The 18,209-nt window shown below is 52.1% G+C and overlaps 1 protein-coding gene across 11 annotated transcripts in view; it reads left to right on the forward strand.

Annotated features, from left to right (window-relative positions):
• The window catches only part of AGAP1 (ArfGAP with GTPase domain, ankyrin repeat and PH domain 1), a 556,723-nt gene that overhangs the window by 257,039 nt on the left and 281,475 nt on the right, over positions 1-18,209 (forward strand). For all 11 annotated transcript variants that reach the window (XM_021075538.1, XM_021075539.1, XM_021075540.1 and 8 more), the window contains 3 exons: positions 8,261-8,388; positions 9,711-9,866; positions 17,129-17,221. In XM_021075538.1, the coding sequence (XP_020931197.1) occupies positions 8,261-8,388; positions 9,711-9,866; positions 17,129-17,221 (377 nt within the window). The remainder of the gene's footprint in view (positions 1-8,260; positions 8,389-9,710; positions 9,867-17,128; positions 17,222-18,209) is intronic.

Genomic DNA, 18,209 nt, shown 5'->3' on the forward strand with positions numbered 1-18,209 from the left:
GTCTGTCGTTTGTAAACATTTAAGCTGTGACTTTAATAGACGTACCGTCCTTTAGACCCACTGTTTCGTAGTCGCCTCGCCCCCACTGGCCTCCAGGGGCTGCACGCGGCTTTCCCAGCAGCCGGACGACCACCCTCTCCCTCCAGTTTGGCCTGATTCGCACTGTCTCTGTTTGGCATCCAGTCTCGTGACTCTGTAAAGTCCGTCAGGCCTACGTGCTCCCACAGTGCCATCCTCAGCTGCGGCCCCCACTGCTCCCCGGTCCCCACAAGCCACCTGCCCCCAGTGCAGCCTGAGTATGTGGCGCTCCGCTCTGCTTGTTCCAGAAGGGGCCGCGCTGGTCACACAGCAGTGCTGACACAGCGGGAGCGGGTGTTGAACAGGATGCCGTCACGTGGATGTTAAATTAACGCAAATCACGGGAGTTCCCGAGTGGCCTAGTGGTTAAGGATCTGGTGTTGTCACGGCTGTGACTCTGGCTACTGCTGTGGTGCAGGTTCGACCCCTGGCCTGGGGACTTGCACATGCTGCAGGTGCAGCCAAACAATAAACGTAAAAAGCAAGTCGTTACAAAGCCGGCTGATGAGTTAGAGCTTCTCCATACTCAGCAGACTGGGGAAAAGCGAGGTGAAAGAGCGGCCGCTTCTTGGCCTGATTAAGAAGCCTGCGCCCCCTCGGGGCCTGTCCCGGGAGGAGGTGGGGTTGCAGGAGCAGAGGAAGGCGAGGGTGAGGAAAGGATGGGGCGGGAGGAACCGTCCGGCCCTTGTCCGAGGTGCTGTCTGGTGCGACGTCGGGGCGGTCCCTGAGGCCGCAGAGGGCTGTGCTCCTGGCGTGGGCTCCCTGAGGCTGGACACCGGGTCTCACGGCTCTTCCTCGGCCTCCTTGTCTTCCTTCGCTCGGCCCACAGGTGGCACCTCAAACGCTCCCGTTAATCGACTAAGTCAAGTAAGTGATTTAAACCAGAGGAGAGCTTGCTGATTAAATTTGCTAACACTCATTGGACTATGCCCAAAATGTCATATTCGTTAATGAAATTTTAAAAAGCTTAATTTAAGCGCTTAATTGTGGATGTTACAGATGCCAGGTGGTACCCAGCAAAGAAGAGAGGCCAGGTGTCAAAGACACGCCCTGTCCAGGGGCCTCGCCCTGAATGAAAGCAGAGAGCAGGAGGCCAGAGCCTGCTGTGCATTATTACAGAGTCGCTTGCTGTGTAACCTCTGTGTGCCGGGCACTGGGGGTCCGGGCTGAAGAGCAGGGTTGCAGCCCTTCAGTGGGGCCCTGACTGTGTGTGTGGATGTGCCCACCGGTGGGCAGTGGTGCCCACTCGAGGCCTGGGAAGCATGGGGCTGGCACGTTAGCACCTGTGGGTGCAGGCCCCCCACGGAGGAGCCTGGCGCTTAGAGAAGAAGGCGCCCCCAGGAGAGCTGGGGCCCGACACGGCTTCTGAGACGGAGAGGCACATGCTGGGCCGCAGAGACAACTTGTGTCACGGGATTCCGACAACTCAGTGCCCTGTGGCAGCTGCGGTGGGTCTGACCGGCTTGGAAGTGGGGTGGTGAGGCTGGGGCTGGGCAGCGAGGCTGGGGGTGGCCGTGTTGGGTTGGAAGGGATCCTTGTCCTCCCTGGGGTTCTGATCCAGTTAAGGAATGAGACCCCGGAAGATCAGATGATTTATCTTTTATTGGAAAGTGGGCTAGAAGACGGGCCGTATCTGGGCGTCCTCCTGTGGCATCGAGGAGAAAGAGCCCATTTGGCTGAGGAATTGCAGTCCCAAGCGGGTGGTGACAGGAGCCGTTGCAGAACTGTCAGCAGAACAAGGCCAGTGAGGGGAGCCCTTCCGCAGGTCGCCCTGCAGCGTGTTCTTCAGGCTGCAATGTCTTTGGGGAGCAGCTTTGGAAGCGTTTTAGGAAAACCAGCCTTAGGAAGATGAGGTTGGATCAGGGCAGCGGCAGTGCAGGTGCATCTTTAAGAAATTCTGAAAAAAAAAATTAAAGGACTTCCCGTCGTGTGGCTTAGCAGTTAATGAGCCCGACTAGTATCCATGAGGATGCAGGTTTGATCCCTGGCCTTGCTCAGTGGGTCGGGGATCTGGTGTTGCCATGAGTTGTGGTGCGGGTTGCAGACGCGGCTTGGATCTGGTATTGCTGTGGCTGGGGTGCAGGCCTGCAGTTGTAGCTTTGATTCAAACCCTAGCCTGGGAACTTCCATATGCCATGGGTGTGACCCTAAAAAGACAAAAAAGAAAAAGAAATTCTGAGAGTTCCCTAGTCTGTGGTAACAAACTTGACTAAGATCCATGAGGATGCAAGTTCGATCCCTATCCTCACTCAGTGGGTTAAGGATCTGGCATTGCTGTGAGCTGTGGTGTAGGCTGGCAGCCTGGGAGCTTCCACATGCCTTGGGTATGGCCCTAAAAAGACAAAAAAAAAAAAAAAAAAAAAAAAAGAAATGTTGGGAGCAGAATCAACCTATTATGTCTCCTCTGTACCTGCCCCCCTTTGGGGCGGGGGCACAGCTGATGGAGTTGGACCGTCGAGGTGGGGGGAGCACACAGACTTCAAGGTATGTTCAGAGGCAGAAGTGGAGGTGGCATCGGCTGTTCTAGAAACAGGAAGGACACGCAGCAAGGCTGCCGACGTGCGAGCCGTCCGCATGGAGCTGAGAGGGCCAGAGAAGCACGCCTGGGAGCACCCGCATCTAAAGAGCCAGTGGAGGAGGCTGGAAGGGGGCTCCGGCCAGGGGAGGGGCCCAGGGAGTCGGATCCTGGAGGAGGGAAGCTGCCCAGCGGTCAAGCAGGATGCCACCTGGCTTCCAACTGGTCTCCAGCCACCTCGGCCATGGCAGGTTCAGCCAAGGGGCCGGAGGAGATGGAAGCCAGGTTGCAGTGATCCAGTGACCGAGGGTGGGGACGTCTGGGGGGGGGGTCTGTGGGGGACGGGGCAATAGGAGTTGCCAGTCTGGGGAGTGGTTCAGAGGTAGGAGACAAAGGGGGAAGGGGAGTCGGGGAAGAGGAGGGGGAGGGGAGAGGAGGGGGAAGAGGGAGGAAAAGGGGGGACGGGAGAGGAGGGGAGAAGAGGGAGGGGAGGAGGAGAGTGGGGGGAGAGGAGGATCCCCCAGGTACCTGGGGAGAGGCAGGCCTGACCCCCCAGGCGCCACCGGACCCATTGAGCACACATGATTTGAGAAACAAGTAGAAGCAGAAATCGGGCATTGAGCCAGGATTTAGTGAGGTCTCATTCGGGAGCTGTCTGAGAGCCTTATTTTTACCCACTCATTAAAAGGTGCCGTATATCATCTTCCAGGAGGAAATTAAAAATTTGTAGGGAAAGTCAATGTGTGACTCACTGTTCTTGTTGCTTAAGTTCTTAAATAAACTTTTTAATTGAAGAATGAAAACACAGAGAGTTCCCACTGTGGCTCAGAGGAGACGAATCTGACTAGAAACCATGAGGTTGCAGGTTCGATCCCTGGCCTTGCTCAGTGGGTTAAGGATCCGGCGTTGCCGTGAGCTGTGGTGTAGGTCGTAGACGCGGCTTGGATCCTGTGTTGCTGCGGCTGTGGTTGGCGGCTACAGCTCTGATTTGACCCCTAGCCTGGGAACTCCTATATGTTTCGGGTGTGGCCCTAAAAAGGAAAAAAATAAATAAATAAAATGAATGAAAATATATTTATGAAAGTACACCTAAGGGTACAGCCCCCCCCCAAAAAAAGGATCTCGAAGGCATCACCCAGGTCAAGAAGGGGCCCTGCCAGCCCAGGAGCCCCTCATGCCTCTGCCAGGCACCAGCAAGGTGCTTCCTCAGTGTTGAAGTTTCTACGCTGTAGAGATGGTTGAAGGGGCTTGTCAATTATCCAGATAAAATTTCAGAGTTGTGAAAAGAGTGACATACATTCACTCATGCGTTCATTTTTTAAAAATTCTTGAATGTATTTAATTTTTTCTTCTCTTTTCTTTTCTTTTTTTTTTTTTTTTGGCTGTGGCTTGTGAAAGTTCCCAGACTAGGGATCGAACCCGCACCAAGCCATGGCAGCGACCATGCTGGATCCTGAACCCCCTGAGCCATGAGGAAACTCCTAAAATTTTCTTCCGTCCAGTTTCATTGAGATGTAACTGACGCACAGCCCTGGGTAAGGTGTACAGCGTAGTGATTTGACCTGCCTCACGCGGTGGTCGTCACGGTTTAAGTGGAGTGAACACCCATCATCTCACATGGATACAAAATCAAATAAGAAGGGTTTTTTTCTCGTGATGAGACCTCTCTTACCTTTCATAGGTAACACACAGCAGCGTTAATAGCTATGTTTCTTACACTCTCCGAGGAAGTGGCTTTTAAGACGACACCGAGTACGCATGTGGAGATATCAGGAGATTAATGAGGTTGCTTAGTGTCTGGTAAAAGAGCAAACATTTTCGGCATATGTCCATGTCAGCCTTTCAGACGTAGGCTTCGTTCCTGCAGCAGCTTGATAAGGATGTACGCCACCAAAATGGGAAAAGCATTGCATGTTCGTGATACAGATCCCAGCTGCTGCTTCTTCGTGGGCTTTTATTTTTATTTTTTTCTTTGCACGGGCTGCACCTGTGGCATAGGTCAGTTCCCAGGCTAGGGGTCCAGTGGGAGCTACTGCTGCCGGCCTACACCACAGCCACAGCAACGCCAGATCCTTAACCCTGAGCAAGACCAGGGATTGAACCCACATCCTCATGGATACTAGTTGGATTCATTTCTGCTGAGCCACCACGGGACCGCCCAGATTCCAGCTGCTTTTAAGTAAGCTCAGGTGATTGTGATTCTGTTCAATTCATTCATTCATTGCATGAATTTCTATAAAATATGTAACCTATTCATTTGTGGAGTGATCAGGTGCAGCAGAATACTCGGCGATTGTCAGAAGGACCAGCCAGCACAAGCTGGGGTGTGACAGCCGCTTGTCAGGTCTCCTAACCCTTGCGTTCCCGCGTCCAGCAGCAGTTGATGGCACGGGGGGGCCAGCGGCGCCCCCTCCCCTACAGATTCCAAGTCCTGGGACTGCTCGTGGCGGGGGTCCAGTGCAGCTCTGCGGCCCGCGGGGCGCAGTGGGCTCCCTGGTAGATCTTCGTTTTGTGGAGGAGACGATGCCTCGTCCTGCAGCACAGCGGCTTTACCTCTCTTCCCTCCTGTCTGTCTGTTTTTCCTCCGGACGTCACGTCCTCCCATGCTTCTCCACTGAGTGGCCCCCGCTTTTACGGGTTCCCCCCTAGTTGTGAAGCAGCCTGTGTATTTCAGAACAAAATATCTGTAACTCGTTTCCTTTCTTCCACTTGCGTACAGACCTAAAACTCACAGGGAACTAGGGCGCCTAGGGTTAAAATTGCTCGTAAAGTTTAAACACGTGCTGGCGGTCACGAGAAGTTGCGACTGCATTTTTTGGATGGTGAATGATGCAGCGTGATACTTGAGCGGACAGAGAACGTGAGGCCCTCCTGTGTGGTTCGTGCTCTGGGCGGCCCTGTCCGTCGTGCTGTGAGAGGCTTTCACGGGAAAAGTTCTCGCTGCTCGGCAGCGTTGGTCTTTCTAGGTTCCACGTGGAAAGGAGGGAACAGGCCTTTGCACGTGGGGTTTCGAAAATGAGGATTTTCATCACATGTGTGACTCGTCTGAGAAAGGCCTTGAAGGAGAAAATATTCATTGAAAAGGTCTCAGGTTCTCTGAACAGCTTCAGCCTGTTTGATTCTGACATGTGCGCTTTTTCCATCAGACTGAAGACGAAATCCGGCATGGTCACCAGCAGTTAGCATCTCGCCAACAGAAACAGGCACTCTGAGGCCAGAGTCGAATACAAATGCATTAGGGTTGATCGTAAAAAGCAAAACAAAACAAAAACAACAATAAAAACAAAAAAGACACAGCAATTCTTTTGCTCTTAAAAAAGAAAAAAGGATGCGAGTTCCATCTCTGGCCTCCATCAGTGGGTTAAGGATCCGGCGTTGCTGTGAGCTGTGGTGTAGGTCGCAGATGTGGCTCAGATCTGGCGTTGCTGTGGCTGTGGTGCAGGCCGGCAGCTGCAGCTCTGATTTGACCCCTAGCCTGGGAACCTCCATATGCCACGGGTGTGGCCCTCAAAAGACAAAAATAAAATAAAATAAAATAAAATAGGAGTTCCCATCATGGCGCAGTGGTTAATGAATCCGACTAGGAACCATGAGGTTGCGGGTTCGGTCCCTGCCCTTGCTCAGTGGGTTAAGGATCTGGCGTTGCCGTGAGCTGTGGTGTAGGTTGCAGACGTGGCTCGGATTCCGCGTTGCTGTGGCTCTGGCGTAGGCTGGTGGCTACAGCTCCGATTAGACCCCTAGCCAGGGAACCTCCCATATGCCGCGGGAGCGGCCCAAGAAATAGCGAAAAGACAAAAAAATAAAATAAAATAAAATTATAATTAAATAAAATAAAATAAAAATCTTTTTAAAAAAGGAAGGAGTTCCTGTCATGGCTCAGTGGAAATGAATCCGACTAGTATCCATGAGGTTGCGGGTTCGATCCCTGGCCTCAGTCAGTGGGTTAAGGATCTGGTGTTGCCGTGAACTGTGGTGTAGGTCACAGGTGTGGCTCAGATCTGGCGTGGCTGTGGCTGTGGCGTAGGCTGGCGGCTACAGCTCCAATTCGACCCCTAGCCTGGGAACCTTCATATGCCCTGAGTGAGGGCCTAAAAAAGCAAAAGAAAAAAAAAAAGAAGGAGAAAACTGGCCATCACCCAAATAATCCTCATCTTAATTTACTTTGGGCCTTGGCATTTCAGTTCACCTGTAATGACACATTTTGTGGCTGGTGGAATCTGATCTTAGATTCTATTTTTGCGTTCACATAATGATTTTTAGGATAGTCTACTGTGCATCCTCAGAGACCCCAGATCAATACGCCAATGGTTCCGAAATGACAGAGTGTTGCGATATTCCTCTGTAATTTAAACGTGATTAGCTGATGACGTTATGGTCAATACGCTGCGGGGAGATAAATTAATTGACATCATCCTTTCAGGATGATGAGGGGGCCTGTTGGAGGTGGGAGGTAACTAATGAAGCCGCTGCTTCGTCTCTGAGCCATTTTTTATGTGTTGCGTTTTCACTTCATCATATTTATGCTCTCATTCATTTACACGCAAGCCATGAGCTGTGGACACACCAGTTCGTTATTAAAATTGTATTCGTTTGGAAAAGAAATTATCTGCAGACCCTCGGTGAGCTCCCTGAGCATTGTAACCTCTTGCTGGGGTCCGTGATGTGGCCCTTTGCAGGGGTCTCTTTAAAAACAGTAGCTATCCGGGCCAAGGATTGACTCTCATTGAACTTAATTACAGCTGGTCCCCAAAGACACACATCTATTCAAATAAAAGCTTTAGTTATTCTCCTGTAGTGACACCTATTGGTGTAGGAAGAGTTTTATAATTGTCGACTTCCTTTCCAATTAAATCCAATATGCTTTATCAGTGAGCCTATTTGCCAAGAGAAGTTATGGCTGGTTGAATTTAGATTTGTATTGATGAAGATAAACTCCCAACGTGTGTAGCAATATATTTAAATAAAAAAGTCTCGGATATAATTACATATCCTTGACTATAATTCTGTGCCGTAGCTTGTAGGGTTCAGAGGGATCCTTTAGGCTACGCCAAAAAAGAAATAGGTTTTTGATTTTCAAGAGGGTTTAGTTTAAGTTACCCTGTCTTATTTAGGATTATTTTTGCTGCAAGTAACTGGGGAGGGGAAATCCTGTTTTTAGGATAATTTAAACAAGACAGGTGCATATTTTCCCGTTTTACAAGGCTTCTGAGGTGGCTGGTCTGCTCAGGGCTGCTGAGCCAGAGAACAGCCCTTTCTGTCTTGTGTCCTGCCACATGTGGCTTCCATCCCCAAGGTCACTGCCAGGGCCACAGCCACCGTATGGGCTTTTCACACAGCAAGAAGGAAAAAGACAGAAGGAAGGAATGGGCCAAGGGCAGCTCCTTCAAGGCCGTTTCCTGGATGCCTGTACAGGGCCCTCCTGCCGCCATCCCGCTGGCCAGGGCTTGCTGGCGTGGCCACCTTTGCCAGGCTGCAGGGGAGTGGACCCGGGGAGGCCCCAGGAAGTGTCATGGCTCTTCTGGCAGTCACGTGCCCACCTAAAAGTCAGGCGCTCTATTCCTGCAGAAGCAGGGAAGGGCCAGTGACAGGCAGCCCGCCTTCTCTGCCACGTTCGCTGTCCTTGGCAGCCAGCCTCACGTAGACTTCTTTTGTCTCCCTGTCCGCTAGTTGCCCAGAAGATTGTTGCCACAAGGAAGAAGCAGCAGCTGTCCATAGGACCTTGCAAGTCGCTCCCCAACTCCCCAAGCCACTCGTCCGTCTGTTCCGCACAGGTGTCTGCCGTACACATCAGCCAGGTATGTCGGGCCCGCGAGGGGTCTTCCCCAGGAGAACGCACCTGCCAAAGGGTGTTCTCAGCCAGTGCCAAGGTGCATTCTTTTTATTTTTTTTTCTTTTCGACTTTCTAGATAACAGCATGTTGGTAATTGACTTCACGTCTCTTTCAGAAACTGCTGTGGCCAAGTGATTTTTATAGGACTCATGCTTTAATATCTCCCATCGTCGCGCTGCCTGGGTTATGAGGCATGCTGGCTGGAGCGGAGGCGTGGGGTGGGCACCACCGTCTCTGCTGCTCATTTAAATCACCCTTGTTGGTCCTCATTCCAGCTGCTTGTAGGCTGAGCACTTTGGGGGGACTCTGGCTAATCCCACTATAGGCTTCGAGGTGATGTCAGCCCTCTTTTAATTACCATCTCCCTTGGGCCCCAGAGAAATTAGTACTTTTCTGTGGCAACGTTTCGCTCCATTATTTACTTGGAGGCCAACAATGTAACTGTCACTTGAGAGGAGGTAACCAGAAACCTATGAAGGAACCTGTTTGGGCTTATTTTTGCCTGCCCTTGTGTTTATGGTGAACGTTTCTTGGACGGGTGTTATAGTAGCCCTTTTCATTTATTTATTTTTGGGCTGTGCCCCTGGCGTGCAGAAGTTCTCTGGCCAGGGATCGAGCCTGAGCCACAGTGGTAACCCAAGCCACAGCAGTGACAACACCAAGCGCTAAACCGTCAGGCTACCAGGGAACTCCGCACTGGTACTTGGTAAATGGATGTGGTGAGAAGGCTTGGCATCAGGCTTCGGTTGCGTGAGGCAGTCAGGAAGTGTGTTTACAGGGCAGCCTAGGAAGCTACAGTCGGGGGTGTTACGGTCTCCACTGCGGGCATCTTTAATCCTCTCTCCACCTTGAATATCTTCCTGAAGCAGTCACATTTCCAAGATGTCATTTTCAAAATGTGAATTTTGGTCCTACCGGGCAAAATTGTGCTCTTTTTGCCTCTAATCTGGAGCAGCGAAGGGACCCTAGAAAACCACTTAGTTCAACCAACTCCTTCCTTTTACAAGGAAATAGAAAATAATTACATTTTACCCCTCAAAGGTTTTTTAATTAAATGATTGCGGCTTCTCTTTCTCAGTCCCTCTTCTTAGATGAAGCAGTGCCGAGCTGCTCAGTCCGTTCTAGAATGAGAGGGCACACCCCCCGGGGCCGATGGTATCAGCCCATCAGCACCTGTCCCACCGGCCTGGCTGCACCTGTTCCCTGGGCCCTGCCGGCTTGAGGGCAGGTGGTGGGTTGGCTCCGGGGGCGGGTCCTTAACAGAACCTCGGTTTTCAACTGTTTCAGACAAGCAATGGCGGTGGGAGCCTGAGCGACTATTCCTCCTCCGTCCCGTCCACGCCGAGCACCAGCCAGAAGGAGCTGCGCATCGACGTCCCGCCCACGGCCAACACGCCCACGCCCGTCCGCAAGCAGTCCAAGCGCCGCTCCAACCTCTTCACCGTGAGTGTCCGGGGCTAGGCTTCGCGGGCTGCGGGAGAAGGTCCCCTGTGTGTGTGTGTGTGTGTGTGTGTGTGTGTGTGTGTGTGTGTGCATGCCCGCCCACCCGGTGTCTCAGTGACAGCGTAGCGCCCAAGCCATGTTAAGCAGAAGAGCCCCGAGTTCTGGGGGGTCAAGCAGTTGCCGGATGCGAAGATGCCTATGTTGAGCAACCCGGGCGTTTCTTAGTTACAGGGAGTCCCGCCGGCCTGAGTCAGAAGCACAAAGCCAGGGGGTTGAATCAAGGTGACTGTTGTCCTGCCTGGGTCTCTAGCCAAGACCTGTCACCTTGGGGAGGAGGCGACAGACTCTGCCGCAACTCCCAGACGTGCGCATCCAGCCGGTCCGATGAGACGTACAAGCCATGGCCACCCCCAGTCCCTTTCCCTCCAGGCTGGAGAGCCGAGCATCGCCCTGGGGTCTTCAGAGGCTCGCGGAGAGAGGGCTGTCCGCCTGGACTCTTCTTAGGGTTCCGTGGGGCGTTTTTAAAAAAAACTCTCTCGGCTCCCATTTATGACCTCGGAGTCTGTGTGTGGGGCCCAGGCGTTTGTAGTTTTTGAAAGCTCCCTGGGCGGGTGGGATGCAGAGACCTCTGAACCACAGAGGACACAACAACGCAGCTGCCCTGTCCCTTCCCGGACGCACAGCAGCCCTGACCCGTCAATCACAGGGGCCTTGGCAGCTGAGCCCAGAACTCCGAGCACGGAACTCCAGGCAGAGCTACTGCCAAGTGACCGGAGTCATTTGACTCCAGAACGTTGTCCCCTCATGGACTGCGTCTGTGCGTGACAAGGACGTGCTTTCACACCAGGGTTTCTCAGCCTGGTGGCTTTGCACTCCCAGAAATGTGGCAATTTCTGGAGGAGGTCTGAGTTGTCTCAACTGGGGTGGAGCGGGGCGGGCAGGGTCCCGCAGACACCTCGTCTGGGCAGCAACCATGGAGCTGCCCACATCCTACCGGGCACACAGGGGGGCCCATAGCAGAGACGGTCCAGCCCCCAGTGTCAGGGTGTCCTGTTTAAACCATTCGTTGCTGACTTAGATGCACACAAGCGTTCAGTGTTTCCTGTCTCGAGCGAAAGGAGGATTCTGCAGGGGTGGCCGGGAGTCTGGTATCTGGTCCACTGCCCTTATTGGTGGGTGGCGTTCCCACTGGTGAACAAGGCTGCCAAGGGGGGTAGGCCCCACCCTCCAGCCCGCCGCTGCTGTCCCACCAGGTGGTGTCTGTTGCCGAGGTCTGTTGCCAACTGCGTACCCCCCGCCACACACACACACGCACACACAACTCTTCTTTCCTTTGCTCCTGGCTGTGTGCCCTGTGAGTGCGGGCCAACGCTGTTTTTGAAGATCCGACAGGCCTAGTGCTCACCTCTGCTGCCAGCGGCTGTTTGGCCTTAGACAAGTTGCTTAACCTCTCCGAGCTGGAAACAGGTTGCAGGGAGGCCGCTGGGAAGACCCCTGTAGGAGGCCGTCTTTGTGGCCTTGCTTTCGTTTTTATCTCATCCCCCCGGAATGACCTCTGTTGGTGCAGAAGTGGTCACAGGAGGAGTGCCTGTTGTGGCTCAGCAGGTAAAGAAGCTGACATCGGCTCCACGAGGATGCAGGTTTGATCCCTGGCCTCTCTCCGTAGATTAAGGATCTGGTGTTGCTTCAGCCTGCAGTGTGGATCACAGATGCAGCTCGGATCTGGTGTTGCCGTAGCTGGGGCATAGACCGGCCATTGCAGCTCTGATTCCACCCCTAGCCTGAGAATTTCCAAATGCAGTAAAAAGAGAAGGAAAAAAAAAAAAAGTAGCTGTAGGGCTGTGTGATAGACTAGGAGGGGCATATCTTAGGTTTCTACAAAACACGGGTGACTGACATGCTTGCATCTGTTCATGAATGTTTTACTGTGGAGTTTCTTCAGACACACCAGGAATAACCATAGTCACCTTAATAGCACTTCCTGGCTCATCCAACACCTGTATTACTGCTGTACGCCCAGGTGGGGTCCAGTCGAGAAGGTGTCACCTCACAGAACAGGCTGTGCGCTGACTCACGCCCAGCGGACTGAGAAGCCCATTGGCGAAGATGTGGAGAGAGAGCCGTGATGAGGGCACAAGCAGAGCAGGAGGAGTCGGGGCTCTTGAACTTGGACCAGCGTATCTTCTTTCTGTATCTTTGCTGCTCCTTTTAGGGTGTGACAGGAAGGGGGGACACCCAGGCTCACGACACCTGCGAGGGGTCACATCTAGTGGTCCTCGGCTTTGGTTTCTATTTAAGGCAAGAGGTGAGAAGCCAGGAAGTATCTTGAAAATAGGGCTGTTCGGAGTTCCCTCTGGGGTGCAGCAGGATCCGCGGCGTCTCTGCAGCGCCAGGGTGCAGGTTCGATCCGCAGCCCGGCACAGAGGGTTAAAGGATGTGCCGTTGCCGCAGCTGCAGCGCAGGTCGAAACTGCGGCTCAGCTCTGATCCCTGGCCTGGTAACTCCCTGTGCCTCGGGGCGCCGCAGATAGATGAATACGTTAATCAACGAATGAATAAAGAAGGCTGCTCCCCGCAAGCCCGTCCCCATCCCCACCCTTTGTAAGGGCGGCTCTGGAGTTGGAATGTGCTGGAAAACAAGGAGATGAGCTGAAGGCAGGGAATCGAATTCATGGTGACTCCGGTGACACAGGTTTCCTCCTCCTCCTCTGCGTCCCCACGGCCTGGTTCGTCTTCTGTCGGAAGCAGGCGTGACCACCGTCCGCCAGCATCAAGAGGAAGGGGCTGGAGGGCGCGGGGGTCTCTGCCTGTGGAGAGAAGCGTGGAGCACCGAGGGCTGGGGCACCCTCCCTGGTGCTGGAGCCGTGCACGTGTCTATGCACTGCATCTGGGCACCAGGCAGCGGGGGGGGGGGGGGGGGGGGCGCCGTCCGGGCCAGAGCCCCTAAAACCGCATCCTCATGGTGACTGGACGCCCCGTAATAAATGGGGATGATGAACGTCATAATTAACGTGTCTCGTGATCCAAAGGCCCTGCCGTGAAGCCGGGTGGGGTCAGTGCTTGGTCTCTGTGGGTGAGGGAACCACGTGAGGGTGACCCATTTTAGGAGCTGAATCCAGCCTGGAACGCTGTCATTAGCGGCTGCGGGAATCAGGGTCATGGAAGAAGCCAGCTTTCCCGTGGGTTTGCATCAGGGCATTTCGGGAAAAGACGGCCGAAATCCTGTGTATCCATCATTAGTGGGCCAGAGGTGGCAAAGCACGAGGATGGTGACCAGGGACAGTGACGCGCGGGCCTTTTGAGGTGAAGAGCTTAGAAATACCAACTCCACTAGGTGTCAGTGTCATGCAAGGAATGAGACGAGGCAACTTCCTTGCAACATTGTTACCAATTAAGAAAGCACCTTCTCCTTGTGACTGGAGAATTGCACCTGCTCTTAAATATGTGAGATTTCATAGGCTGGCGGTTGTTGGTAATTACTAGCTGAAATTGGCAAAAAGTGTATTTATTGAAAAGTGTGTGACAGGAGGACGAAAGTGCCATATGCGGAGCAATTTTCGTGAATAAAAACCCACGCGGGCTGGGACGACAGCGCCCAGATGAAGCAGCACAGTCCTCTTTCATCAGATCCTTGTCAAGAGAACGGAGTCAGTTAAGTTAGACACACCCCATTTCTCAAATACTGTGCTTCTAACTTGTATAAAGTGACCTGTAATATACCACGCTGGACTACCATTCTTCAGCCCCAGATATTTTTGTTTGTATATATACACATTTTTAAGCAAAAATAAATCACACACGCCTTTGACAACGTGGCACAGACTTTAAAAATCCCTCCTGGAGTTCTCTTCTGGCACAGCAGGTTGAGGATCCTGTGTCGTCACTGCACGGATTTGACACGGGTTGATCCCTGATGCCCGGCCGAGGAACTTCCAAAAAAAAAAAAAAACCTCCTATAACAGCAAATAATGTGTTATTTATGGCAGGAGTGATACTTCACTAATGAAGCTACGTTTTATCTAATTTTACTTATTTCTTTGGAAAAAAAAAGATGATTGTTTTGAGAAAAGAAATATCAGAAGGCCATATCCATTCAATTCCTGGTTCTGTAATCCAGGCTCTTGGGAGGACGGGCTTCGTGCGTAGCCCCCGTTTGTTTGCATGCGGTTACAATGTTCTGTTAGGAAATATTTTCAAACATAAAGGAATGTTTTTTAAAAATGCACGTACTCACTATGCAGCTCATCAAATACAAGTCTTTTTCTGCCAGTGCTGCTGTTGCTTCTTCAAGGTCAATAAACCAGTCATAGGTAAACGGGAGCCCTCCAGCCTACGCTCCCCCTGCCCAGGGATCAGCATACACTTGGGTTTGGTGTCTGTTATCTGTATCCGAGTCTTAAGCCCACTCGGGTATGTGTCCATAAATGGTACATTGCCCTGCGTTGCCTGTTTTCAAGCTTTTCTAATCCGGGTGTGGCTTCCGTGGGATTTTTCATGCCGACACCCCTGTGCGGAGCCAAGCATACCCAGTAACCAAAGCCTGTGAAAAGACCTTGCCCAGCCCCTAGACGCTCTGTGGGGATAAGGCAGCAGAATTGATGGTGTAAACAGACCTGTCTGTCTTTGGTAAGGAGGGGCACGCGGACGCTCTTACGGTGTGTTCCTTTGACACACTCCTCGGTCAGGAAGGGAGAAGCAGGTTTCGGTTTGGTGGTGACAGCTCTCGGCATCGATGCTCGCTGTCCCTGTCAGCCGGCAGCTGGCGGGGTGTCCCTTCCTGCCGTCTGTTACCCCGGGTGGGAAAGTTAAACAGGTCTCTAAATAAAGGAGAGAGGAATTAGCTCATCCCGCCTTGCTGTCCTCCGTGTTCTCTGTGTGCGGAGGCTGCACCGTTGCTGTTCTGGCTCGTTCCCAACCTTCTCTGGTGGGTGTGGCAAACCGCTGTTAGGTTTCTAGTTGTGCGTCCTGCTGGACGCCTTGCACACTCAGTCCTGACCCACGCAGCGGGCACCCGGGGTGGCTTCGGATGTGACTTCACGGAGCCGGTCCGGCCGTAGATGCAGCTGTGCTGTGGGCAATGTAATCACAGAGGCGGCAGAAACATCGGGAGAGCTTCCTGGGAATGTATCCAGGCTGCAGTGGTGTACGTCCAGTGGGTTCGTTGAAGTCCCTTGCTGGGTTTCGGTGTTAGGCTGTGCACAGTAACCTGTTCTCCCAAAAGTCACTGTGGGGCGGAAATAGGGCAAAACCCCTTTTGCTTAACAGGTTGCCGCTGCTGCCCTTGAAATTTTAGTTTTAGGACTCGCCCCACCAAGGTGTCAGAGCCATAGGGAACTTCTGTTGCATTGTGGCTGCGAAGGCTCGTGCCAGTTTCCATCTCATCCAGCTCGGGGTGAGAGATCCAACACCGAGCTGGGTTCTTAATCCTGCGTCGTGTGGAGTCTGGAAATGCCACCCTGACAACAGAGTGGCTGTGGGGACAGATGTGCTGCCTTGAGGAAGACGTTAATTTTTTTTGATGTTTGTTTTGTTAATGATTCTGGTTAATAGAGAATAATGAAGATGGATTCCCAGATTTAGAAACGGAGAAGTCGCCAACTTCTGAAAGTCCCGCTGATGATCTCTGTTGATTTCAAACAGGTCTAAATGTCATCCCGTGGAGCTTAGAATCTCCTTTTGCCAGTAATGACCTCAAGTTCCCGTTTCCCCTGTGAAAGGAGATGGGAGGAAAAACGAATTTAGGGCCGTTACTTGGCTCTTCTCCTAGATTATTGATTACGGAATTAAAGAGTAGGGCGAACTCTGACCTCCGGCTACCATGCATGACAGGGGACTGATAAACCTCTACTTCCTTCCTAGCCCAGAGGTTAAACCTCCTGTTTTCTGTTCTTCTGCCACTTGCTCTTTGTTGCTCGTTTCATTTCCTGTTGCCTCGTTCCAGGCTCTGAGCATCCTGAAGGAAAAAAGTGCAGCTGCACTTAGTAGGTATTTGGTGCATGTCAGGTGTCTATATCATTGTCAAAAAAAAGCCTGTCTCGTAACGAGCCCACGTGTGCACGGCAGATCCAGGCTCATATCCTGGGAACTTTTCTTCTGTAGGTCTGATGACATCGCCCCCTTTAATATTAAAAAAGAAAAAAAAAAATCAGTGGCTCCACCTCACACCCTTTGAAACTGGATTTCATTAGCGTCTCATTGCCGCGCCGGACACCACAAAGTCTGTTCAATTCCATATATCATCTCAGATTTGAAAAGCACATGAAAATGTTTCTCCATTTTCAATATTGCGTGAGTAATGTTCCCATTGAAAAGTAATGGAGTGGAGTTGTCACTTGTCAGCATCATTATTAAGGAGGACGAGTCTCAGATCTTTCTCTCATAATAAAATAAATCTGTCAGAAAATCATTGTGCTCACACTTTCTCATGCCACCAAGAGATGGTGACGTCGCGGTGGCATTCCTTCAGTGTCCCCAAGTCACGGTGTGCCGGGGACCCGGCTTCCCTGGGGCCACCGGCGCCACCCTCCCCCGCCTGTCACCGGCTCCCAGGCGGTGCACCTGCGTCGACAGTACGGCCAGGAAAAGTGTTCAGGAACTTGGCAAAAGCAAGCCCCTCGTTTTTCTCCAAAGTGCTGACGTTTTGCCCCAAAAGGTATTTTCAACCTTCCCCCCATTTGTTATCTGTTGTGATACCTTACACCAATTTAACTTTGATTTTGCTCTTTGTAACCATCCAGAAGCAATAAAAAGGGGCATTAATGGCACCTTGGCACAAATCGAGGGTACGCTGCTAAATGGCACAGCCGAGTCGTTAATAGAATTTTTTCATCCTTCAGATGTTAATTAAATATATACATTCGTGTCATAGTTTCCCAAACATACAGTGAGGAGCCCTTTCCTCCTCGGCTGGGCTCACTGTGGCCTCAGAGTGTCTTTTCCGTTGGGCGTTTCTTTCCTGTATGGTCCATTGGTTGCCAGTAATTGAATTTTGAACTCTGCACAAAAGAATAAAAAGATAATTTTGCCGTGGAAAAGTAGGAAGAAAAGTTTAGCAGATTCCCTGTAACGTGCTGGCTCTCGGTGGAGGTGGCCACCTCGGCCACCTGCTCCCGGGATGCGGGTGTGCCCGCAGGTACACGCGCAGCTCACCCAGGGCTTCGAGGCGTGTGTTTGGCCGAAACGGGGCAGATGGGGGCTCACCTGCGCGCGCCCGCGGAGACCCGCAGCCCTTCCCCAAATGCTAACTTTATTTTTGCTTCGCAGTCTCGGAAAGGGAGTGACCCAGACAAAGAGAAGAAAGGCCTGGAGAGTCGGGCAGACAGCATCGGGAGCGGCCGAGCCATCCCAATTAAACAGGTACGTGCTTCCCCTTCCTGGTCCGCGGCGCTGGAGACACACCCTGGGTCTCTGCTCGCTGTGATGCCGGCTTGCACGCCAAGGTTTGTTTGATGTGCTCCGTTGATGAATGTAGAAGTCACTCACTTGACATCAATTAGGCGAGGTTCCTGTGTGTATTAAAATAGGATCATTAGAATAAGAAGAGGGAAAATGTAGCAACAGATCTAATGAAGTGCAGTCTGCCCGCCTGCATATGGAGTGTGTTTCGAGGCTGAGCTGGCTTCAAAGGCTGCCTTTGTAGCTCGGCTTTGATTGGGCCGCCGGCCGCCGGTCGACAGGGGTAAATCAGATCGCCATACAAGAGCCCCTTGTGATCACAGGAACAGCCCGCCGTGGCCCTAATTTGCTCTCGCGGACGGACATCTGAACACTGTTTCAGGCTGGTTTGTGACAACGAGGCAATTAGTTGTGATAATCATAGCCGGTGTGTCAGCTGTGCGCTCTTGTTTGTAATTTGCTAATGAAGGAATTGTAACTTTGATTAGGTTCAGTTTCATTTAGACCTTATTATATAAAGGAACATTTACAGCTGTAATGTGGGGCCTTAATTAAACTTCCTCATTACACAACAGGACTCGAATGCAGCCATTTGTTCGGGCCTGTGATGCTAGCCTGGACGAGGTTTGCATCAGCCCGGAAGCCGGGCACCCCATTACTTTCTGTCTCCGGTAAAACGGGAATTCACGTCATCTGTTTTGCGGTTCCACTTCCCGGGAAAATAAAAATAAGGAGTTCAACCCGGCCGGCCCCGAGGCTTCTGGAAGTGTCATTTTCGGTGTGTTCAAGAAGGCCAGCTGATTCAGAGTGCCTTCTGCTTGCGCGGAGAGGGCCTCTGTGGGCAGGAGAACAGCCCTGCTTCTCGAGAATGGGTCCGTGGCTGATGTGTTCCCCTAGGGGGCGGCTCTTTGCCATCCTCTTCTGCGGGTACCTAGACGGTTTTACGAAT

This window comes from Sus scrofa, chromosome 15 (genome assembly GCF_000003025.6).
Source record: "Sus scrofa isolate TJ Tabasco breed Duroc chromosome 15, Sscrofa11.1, whole genome shotgun sequence".
Lineage (NCBI taxonomy): Eukaryota > Metazoa > Chordata > Mammalia > Artiodactyla > Suidae > Sus > Sus scrofa.